Source organism: Odontomachus brunneus, unplaced genomic scaffold, assembly GCF_010583005.1.
Source record: "Odontomachus brunneus isolate Ranch 3 - 2012 unplaced genomic scaffold, Obru_v1 Obru_scaffold_027, whole genome shotgun sequence".
Lineage (NCBI taxonomy): Eukaryota > Metazoa > Arthropoda > Insecta > Hymenoptera > Formicidae > Odontomachus > Odontomachus brunneus.
This window is the reverse complement of record NW_022639477.1, coordinates 1,887,041-1,896,091: the sequence shown is the minus strand read 5'-3', so window position 1 is coordinate 1,896,091 and position 9,051 is coordinate 1,887,041. Positions and strand designations below refer to the sequence as shown.

The 9,051-nt window shown below is 39.3% G+C and overlaps 1 protein-coding gene across 1 annotated transcript in view; it reads left to right on the top strand.

Annotated features, from left to right (window-relative positions):
• The window catches only part of LOC116842807 (cytoplasmic dynein 2 heavy chain 1), a 20,684-nt gene extending 14,436 nt beyond the window's left edge, over positions 1 to 6,248 (top strand). The window contains exons 34-47 of the mRNA XM_032812512.1: positions 96 to 325; positions 442 to 651; positions 844 to 1,132; positions 1,279 to 1,788; positions 1,939 to 2,183; positions 2,302 to 2,502; positions 2,576 to 2,792; positions 2,903 to 3,056; positions 3,127 to 3,346; positions 3,436 to 3,866; positions 4,093 to 4,395; positions 4,506 to 4,756; positions 4,989 to 5,283; positions 5,403 to 6,248. Of these exons, the coding sequence (XP_032668403.1) occupies positions 96 to 325; positions 442 to 651; positions 844 to 1,132; positions 1,279 to 1,788; positions 1,939 to 2,183; positions 2,302 to 2,502; positions 2,576 to 2,792; positions 2,903 to 3,056; positions 3,127 to 3,346; positions 3,436 to 3,866; positions 4,093 to 4,395; positions 4,506 to 4,756; positions 4,989 to 5,283; positions 5,403 to 5,692 (3,846 nt within the window). The 3' untranslated portion in view covers positions 5,693 to 6,248. The remainder of the gene's footprint in view (positions 1 to 95; positions 326 to 441; positions 652 to 843; positions 1,133 to 1,278; positions 1,789 to 1,938; positions 2,184 to 2,301; positions 2,503 to 2,575; positions 2,793 to 2,902; positions 3,057 to 3,126; positions 3,347 to 3,435; positions 3,867 to 4,092; positions 4,396 to 4,505; positions 4,757 to 4,988; positions 5,284 to 5,402) is intronic.
• The last annotated feature ends 2,803 nt before the right edge of the window (positions 6,249 to 9,051 follow it).

Sequence of the window (9,051 nt, the reverse complement as noted above, 5' to 3'; positions counted from 1 at the left end):
ATATATATATATATATATATATATATATATATATATATTCATTATATATATATTCATTTATGAAACTATGAAAGTTGATTGTACTTTCTGCCTAGGCGGATATAGAGGGCGAATTAGGAAAAGTTGAGCCCTTGGTATCACAAGCTGCTCAAGCAGTGGCTGGCATAAGTGCCGACGCGCTGGCTGAAGTCCGTTCGTTGAGAGCACCTCCGGCACCAGTGAGAGATGTGCTCGAAGGTGTTCTTCGTCTAATGGGCATAAAAGACACATCTTGGAACAGCATGAAGACTTTCCTCGCGAAGCGAGGCGTTAAAGACGAAATCAGGTAAGCGGCAGTCATCGACCTGATTTAGTTGAGCGGTTAAGAATATTTTCTCGCTTAAACTATGCATTGAATCGTTATGGTCTAGCTTTTTCTATTTTTTTTTTCGTGATTTACAGAAATTGGGATGCGAGGCGTAGCACACCCACTAGCTTAGAAGCGGTGGCCAAGCTGGTGAAAGAACGTCCGGATAGTTTCGAGGAAAAAACGGCGAAAAGAGCATCGGTAGCGGCCGCTCCTTTGGCAGCATGGGTACTCGCAAATCTCCAATATGGTCAAATAGTGCAGCAAGTCGCTCCTTTGGAACGGGAACAACGACAATTAGCTGAGTACGTATCTCCTTTGTTGCAATTTTGACAATGAAATTCTTGCTATGTTCTTAAACGCAAGGAAGATTATTTTATCTTTTTAGTAATTCTCTTCCTCGACATGAAAATTTCCTTTATAATATTTTATATTTAATCTCTTATTAACCGTCTCTTTAACTCAATATTTACTGTAATTTTTGTATGACTTTCAAGTCGATTAGCAGCAGCCGAAGCACAATTGGACGAGTTAGCCGCTGGATTAAACACGGTGGAGAGCCGCGTGGCACAGCTGCAGAAAGAACTTGCCGAGCACACGAGGGGTGCAGCTGAGCTGCAGTTACGAACTGAATCCACCGAGGCCAGTCTGTCGACGGCTCGAGCTCTTTTGCAGAAGCTCGATACTGAGCATCGCGATTGGCAAACTCAGTTCCAAGAGTTGACAGACAGAAAAGAAAAATTAGACGTTGAGGCAGCTAATGCAGCGACTCTACTCGTATATCAGGTGAGATCAATACACTTTTTATTTAGGCATTTTAAAAATTTATCAATTTTCTCGTAAAAATATGTAGTGAATTTGTTAAAATTAGTAACATCCACCGGCGATTGATTTTTGAGACTTAATAATGGTAAACGTTCCGATTCGCGTAGGATCCTGAAAAGGACGATAACTGGAAGAAATCCGCCATGAAATTGCTAGTTACCGAACGCGAGAGATTATTATGGAGAGCACAAGGATTACCGGCGGACACGAGCAGCTTGGTCGCAGCCTCTCGCGTCTTGAAAAGTCCCTTGGTACCTATTTTCCTCGATCCTTCGGGCGTAGCTGTATCCTGGCTTAAACGTAACATCGGCTCCAGACTCGAGGTCACGCAACCTGAAAGCTCCAAATTCCTCACGGCTTTGGAGCTAGCGGTGCGCTTCGGAAAACCCCTTTTGGTCGAGGAACTAGTTGATTTCCCGTCAATATTGTTACCTCTTCTTCGCCGGAGGCCGCTCAGGCTGGGCGATCGCGTTCTGCCGGCTCAGCAAGGTTTCGAGATTTTCTTAGCCACCAGGAAGGATAGATTGGAAGATATTCCGCAGGAGGCCGACGCTGTATTATGTGAGATCATGCTCGGCACCGGCACGAAAAGCTTGGCGGAGAGATTCGTAGAAAAGGTGCGTGAAAAAACAATTTCGAATTTTAACATTCATATTTTAAGCGCGTATAAAAAATTTCTCTTTATTTCTCATACAATCACATATAATGCATTTGCATTTCAAATACTCTCGCTTACGTTCAGATAATTAACAATACTGTTCTTTAAGCTCCTACTGAACGAGACTCCGGAACTCGAGACGCAAAGAAGAGAAGCTCTGGAAAGAGAAGAAAAATTATCCGGGGAACGAGATGCGGCCAGATTGGATTTATTGAGCCAGCTAGCTACAGCTAGAGGCCAGGATCTCTTGCAGGAAGGAGGACTTCTCTCTTCGTTGGAAGCCACGCAGTCTAAAGCAAAGGAGATAGCCCTTGCTCTCGAGGAAAGCAGACAAAGTTTGAATGAAGTTACAAGGTACGTTGGCACCTTTTAAAGTTCTAACTTTCAAATATTAGGCTCAGATCAGAAACGCTAATATTAAAACTGAAAAATTATACATGATCTTTTTTTATCGTCGTTTTTTTTTTCTTAGACGAGCTAAAGATCACGAGAAATTCGCGCAGTTTGCTGCTACCGTTTACGAGACTGTCAGCGGACTGACGCTACTCAGCTCCTTATACGTCATCTCTACAGAAGCCTACACGGATCTTTGTTTAAAGGCCGTGCAGGGTGATTATATTGTGGCAGACGAAGACAGGGAGAAAAAGGAATCGCAGAGTGTAATCGAGAAACGGTATATATTTAATTGTAATTGTATAATGACCGATAAGATGTTATCATGTAATCAGTCATATCTTGCATTTCAGATTGATAACTCTGACGTATCATCATTGTGCTAAGGCGATTTACAGGAAGCACAGGCTTCCTCTGGCACTACACATGGCACTATCCTTAAATCCAGTTTCGGACGACGAGAGGAATCTCTTGTTTGACAGCAGTGGCGATTCGGACTTCGAATTGCCCAATTGGGTGCCAGATGAACGACGTGGGGCTGTGCAAGCCTTAGGTTCCTCTCTACCTGATGTAGGAAATTATTATAAATTGTTACTGTTATCGATCTCAAGATCCTTCATCTTCAAAAAATCTTAATATTAAAATTTCGCTGAAATTCGTGTCACTTTCTTTTATTATAGGTTGCCGTTAGAATGAAATCTTCTTGGCTGAAGGATATTTCCAACATTTACGCAGACAATGGACTCAGCGCCTTCCAGAAAGTCATGGTCGTGAAGGCTCTGCGACCCGACTACTTGCACACCGCTCTTTCGAAGCTGGCTGCGAGTCAATTAGGTATCACGACATACACAGAATAATATTAATGCGTGAAGGAATCCTAAGTTTGTGAATTTACCTACGAAAGGTGTAAAGGACTTGGCACCACCCTTATGGACACTGGGTGCCATAGCTCAAGAAAAAGGTTCGTATCCCGTGCTGTTGTTGTTATCGCCCGGGGCCGATCCTGGTCCCGAACTGAGTGCACTCGCTACAAAACACTCTTCGGCATCTTCTGGATTTACCGAGATTTCTCTGGGTCAAGGACACATTATTCAAGCAGAATCAGCACTAGAGGTAGCGTGCAGGTAAAATATCGTGACTCAATTAAAATTAGAGACGGCCATCTCTTCATTATCGCACGCGAAGTGATCACACGCTCGTTGTTGCTTCATAGAAACGGCAGCTGGATATTATTGAGCAACTTGCAACTTGCTCTGAATTGGTTACCGCGACTGGAAAGTCTACTTCGCTCACCAATGTGCACCACGAGCAAAAATCCTTCTACGAGGATTTGGCTAACCACCGAGGAGTGCTCGGGTTTCTATCCTGGCTTAGCGGCGCTCTGCCTGAAACTGGCATATGAACCACCCGAAGGAGTGAAGAGGAACATGAGGAAGTCGCTCCAGCAGCTTCGACAGACGCAAACCAACAATGACGGTGCGGTGGCTGTAATGGTTCTCTCTTGGCTGCACGCGACACTGCAAGAACGACGGAATTTTGTTCCTCAGGGTTGGATCAGGTCGTACGAATGGAACGACTCGGATCTCGAGGCAGCCTATGAGTTGGTGATCAAAGAAATGGCGAAGGAGAAGCAATCACAGCAAGGTATAGATTACCCCTTCACTCTTTCTCTTAATTTTTTTTTAATTTTCTAATTTTTCTCTAATTCGTGACATTTATTAACGATAGTTTATTAATAGTGCTTTACAAAGGACAATCTGCATCTTCAGTAGCTGCATATATTTCTTTCCAGAGCCAATTGTATCTCTGCTTATTATATTACTCAATTTAGTATTTTATAATTCACGTGTGAAATTGTCGATGTGAGCAGGTGATTGGCAAGTCGGTAGAGGTTTACTCGACGTCGCAGTCTACGGCGGTCGTCTTCAGGATGACTACGATGCGAGAGCGTTACGCTCGATGATACGCGACGCATGGTCCAAAGACATCTTCGAGGGTCGCCGGAAGCTAGGCGGCGTATTGAAGATAACTGACGTGACGCTTATTGATCCGATTAAATCGCTGGACAATCTGGACGATACTGATTCACCGAAGGAGTACTACGGTCTTCCGGCTAATGCTCACAGAGCATGGGAAAGGGCTGCCGCGGAGAAAGCCTTGACGTATCTCAAAGGTATTTAAATTTTGGATGAGTTCAAATAATTAATGTTTTATACGCTTGTATCTCTTATATTACACTTATCGAGTTTTCTCACAATTAATATGCCTTAAATTATCTTCTAGGCATCTTAATGAAACATCTCAGCGGTAACGAAGGAAGCAGCGATAAAGTAGAAAAATCAAGAGTTCAACAGGATCTAAAGGAAATCATCGATCGGCAGTGCTCGTCGACGTTCACGTATGACACGGGTGCGGTGCGCGAAAATAAGAGAGATCCATTACAGGACTTTTTCGTGGACGAGATCGATCATATCAAGAAATTACTGAATGTTGTACGAACAGATATGGACATGTTATCTTTCGAAGATAGCGAGGTAAAAGCAATTGTTCTTTATTTAATTTTAAATTGTATTTTCACGTATATTTCGTCCTAATAATTAGTGCAGCTTTCATTTGTATCGTTATAGCAATCAAATTTGAATCGTTAATTAGAGCAGTAATTGCTATATGATGCTATTGCTAAATTAATATACTGTGACATCATTCTATCAATATTATAAAATTTGTCATAATGACGATTTCTAATTGTTTCTTACAATATTACAGACTCCCAAACATTGGCTTACGGAGTGGCGAGCTGGGCCGAGGAATGCCGTTCAATTCGTGAAGGCACTCTTGTCCAAGTACGAAGCGCTGAAATCCTCACCGATGAGTATACCACGTAGAGTCGATCTATCTCAATTATCTCGACCCCGCGCTCTTCTAACTGCGCTGAAGCAATACACCGCGCGAGAACTTGGTCATCCGCTGGAAGTACTTCAACTCTGCGCAAACTGGACCGAGAATCGAGCGAACAGGGATTGGAAGGTGTCACTGTCACTTGAAGGTCTACTTGTATCAGGTAATTTCAGCCAAGAAATTCTAATATCCATATAGTATCCATATATAACGCCAGGAAATTGAAAACAAACTATGCTTCATCCGAGGATTATGACATATGATAATTTTTTATATTTGCAGGTGCTTCGATCGAGGAAGGCGCGCTGAGGGACTTGGACGCAAACTCGCCGGCAGTTGCGGTCGCTCCGACGTGTCAAGTGGCGTTCATGCCCGACGAATATTCGGAAGATAAGTCCGGTGATGATAATTTCAACGCTCACGAGGACATGCATCCGAAAGATCACTTAAGTATACCGGTTTACGCAAGCGTTCAACGGGAGACTCTAATCTGCTCGTTACCGATAACATGTCCGAGAGAGGAGCGCGACGCGTGGTTACGTCGTGGCGTCATTCTGTATCTGAGATCTTAGCGCAATCATCTCCAATCTCGGAGCCAATGATGAAGATTCAGGATGAATCGCGACCGGCGTATAAAACGTTAAAGTAGATCTCTCATTAAGATCTCCAATGAAAATCGGTTGTGGAAGAGAGCGTCGAGATATGAATAATTTCTTACAAGTGGTATATATAAGACAAAGATATACATTCTTTTTAGGTTTCAAAGAGATACGATAGATAAGTTTCTACAAGTGTTTCTTTGTTTTTTATTTAAATTTAGATGGAGATTATTTCAACAGAATTCCCATCAGGTATAATCACTAAGATATATAATGTTGAGAATTTAAAGAGCACATACACATAATCTTTTAACGTTTATCTATAAAGATTTCCACTAGATCTGAATGATCAATCGTGCCATATCACTCATGCAATAATTATAAATCTCTTCGTGTAAAGTGTGAACAGTTTAAAAAGAATTAATACTATTTAGATATAAGACATTCCATGAGAAACGTAAGTTCCTAATCTGTACAAAACCTTAAAACTTTGATTGTAATATGCTACTTATTTATTTATTTATTTATTATTCGGATATGATTTATTGATAGATAAATATAATTATATATATATATATATATATATATATATATATATATATATAATTAAATATATATATAATATATATAATAATTATATATATATATATAATATATAATTAAATATAATTTATTGATTTTATAATTAGAATTTTGTTTAATTGGACGAAAGATGAGGGAAAAAAATATATACCACATGTCAATGCATCAAAAGCGTGAATTGAATAATTTTAATATGCTTATTATTATTAAAAATACATTGAGAGAAATATATCGGGAATTTGTTGGAAGATAATCTTGTACAGGATATTCACTATCGCGCCAAATCTTATTTATGAATTCTTCGATTAATTTGGTGCCGATTTCCCGCTGATGTATTACACGGGATGTCACAAGAACTGTTCAATAACTTTGGATATTTCGTTTTAATAGATCTAAAATTACAGATAATACAGCACAATATCAGTTGTTTTAATAAAATAAAATGGTCATTGATTGGTCCGCCTAAGCCTATTCCACGACTTAGAGATTCGCAATATTCATACGATGTTTTACACACCGCACAAAACACGCGAGTCGTATAATCTGACAGATGAGTATATTATCGATATTCACATAAAGCTGTACCAGTTTTTATTCCATATAAAATAAAAATGATTGTGAGTTTGTCTAACAATTTAGTAATGACTAAATCTCTCTGCCTATCTTCTTTTATACATATAAAAACATTCGGAGGAATTTCTCTGACAGAGGAATGAACAAGCGAATGGACTGATTTTTATCAAATTGTTGTAACTTGAATCTATGTTACTTAACATTTTATAGCTTCTTTTAATAAGACTGGACGACACACATTGAACATGCTGATGCTTCGAAATGTCGCATCTTATAACAAATATGTGAAATCAATGAAACTAAAAGCAAACATAATCATTAGATACTACTTACAAATAAAAATAGATTTTTAACGTAATGAAAGGACTTATTTAATTATGAGACGTTTACTACTAAAGTTGAACGATGTCTTATAAACTAAAAATAAATCTACGCTCCATTAAAGTTTTTGTCACGGAGACGTAACCCATGGACGATGAAAAGATCTTTCGAAAATTATAAAATATCGTTATTTTTATACATGAGATAGTAATAAATCACACGTGTTCTGTCGTCCAGTATACGCAAATACAACGAACTTTAAAATCACAAACACGAAGTAACAAGACTCTATCATAATATCGATTATAAATTATCTATACGACTTGTAACTTTCACAGGAAATATAGGAAGAATTTAACGTTAAGGATTTATCATTCGTACGAGAACAAACGAGACGCAATCTTAAACAAGAAAAAGAGACAGGGAGAGAGAGAGGGAGAGAGAGAGAGAGAGAGAGAGAGAGAGAGAGAGAAAGAGAGAGGAAACGGAATAGAAAAGAATGGACGGGAAGGAAGTAATAGTCGCGGTGCGAGCGCCGGCTCATGCCGAAATGTCGTGATTGTCGTCAATTTATTGCTCTAAAACTTAAATTGAGATTTGCAAGCCGAGCCGGCAAGCTCATCGCCGCGAGAAGCGTCACTATATATCGAGGAAATTCTTTTAATCTCCTTCTTTCTCCTTACGTCGGGCCTGATGTCATCTCCGAGAACTGAAACTGGTATAATTTCAGTGAGCAAAAGAATTCCGATGCTATGGGCAAGCGAAAATGATATCCACGCTTATTTGCATCAATAAAGAGGCGATCAGGTTCGCGTACGTGCATCCTCGTTTTATCTACGTCATCGAGAATTGATTACTCTATGAAATTATACCGGTTTCAATACCCGATGGTACTGTACGTAAAACCAACGTTACTCTCTTTCGTTATTCATTTTTTTTTCTTCTTCGACATGCGATACACGCGTATTCCCGAGATAATGTGCGCGCGAAATACTCTCACACGCCTTACAACGATTCTTAATTATACATATCTTTCGTTTTAACTTCAGTATCTTTTTTTATCCGATAATCGACGATGGTACAACAGGTACGGACCGCGAAAGGCATTTCTCTTTTAATACTTCAAAAGAGCGGTAAAGATATACGCTTGATGTCCCATCATGTCGCGTACTTCTCTCTTCAACGAGCGCGCAGTCAATCTCTTTTAATGAAAATCAAGTCGAAGTCATTTCCTACATTAGTTGTCTCGATAATCAAGCCTGAGACGTAAAATCGCTATTAAAATAAATTTTTCTCAAGAAGACACTCAAAGACTGTTTGTTAGCTATTTACATAATTATGTATCCTTGACTCGCAGTATGTGTAAGACATGTATTCTCTGAAAGAGACGCGCGACGGATAGGACATCAACACTCGATAGTTTCAGTACACTATATACTTTGCCTCGAAGTATCAAGCATTTCCGACTTCGAGGAGGGAATCGTAGAGATCGTATGACCTCAGAGACAAAAGCTTTGCTGAGAGTACACATATCTTGGAGTCTCGAGGACTCTACTTGAGATTGAAATAAATTTTGATACTTTTAACAATCACTTTTCGCGTATTATTTCGCGCTCAACATTAAGTTCTCAACATACAAATCAACTTTTTAAATATTCGATATAATTCACTTCTCGATTTGTTTTCAATAGGTAGCGCCACCTCACAATGAAAGAACATTTATAGAATTTAAACACCGCCCTGGAAAATAGAGTTTATATTTAAACTGGGCGCCAATATATGCATAGTAAGTTTTAATAACAGAGAAGGGAAATATATATATATATATATATATATATATATATATATATATATAT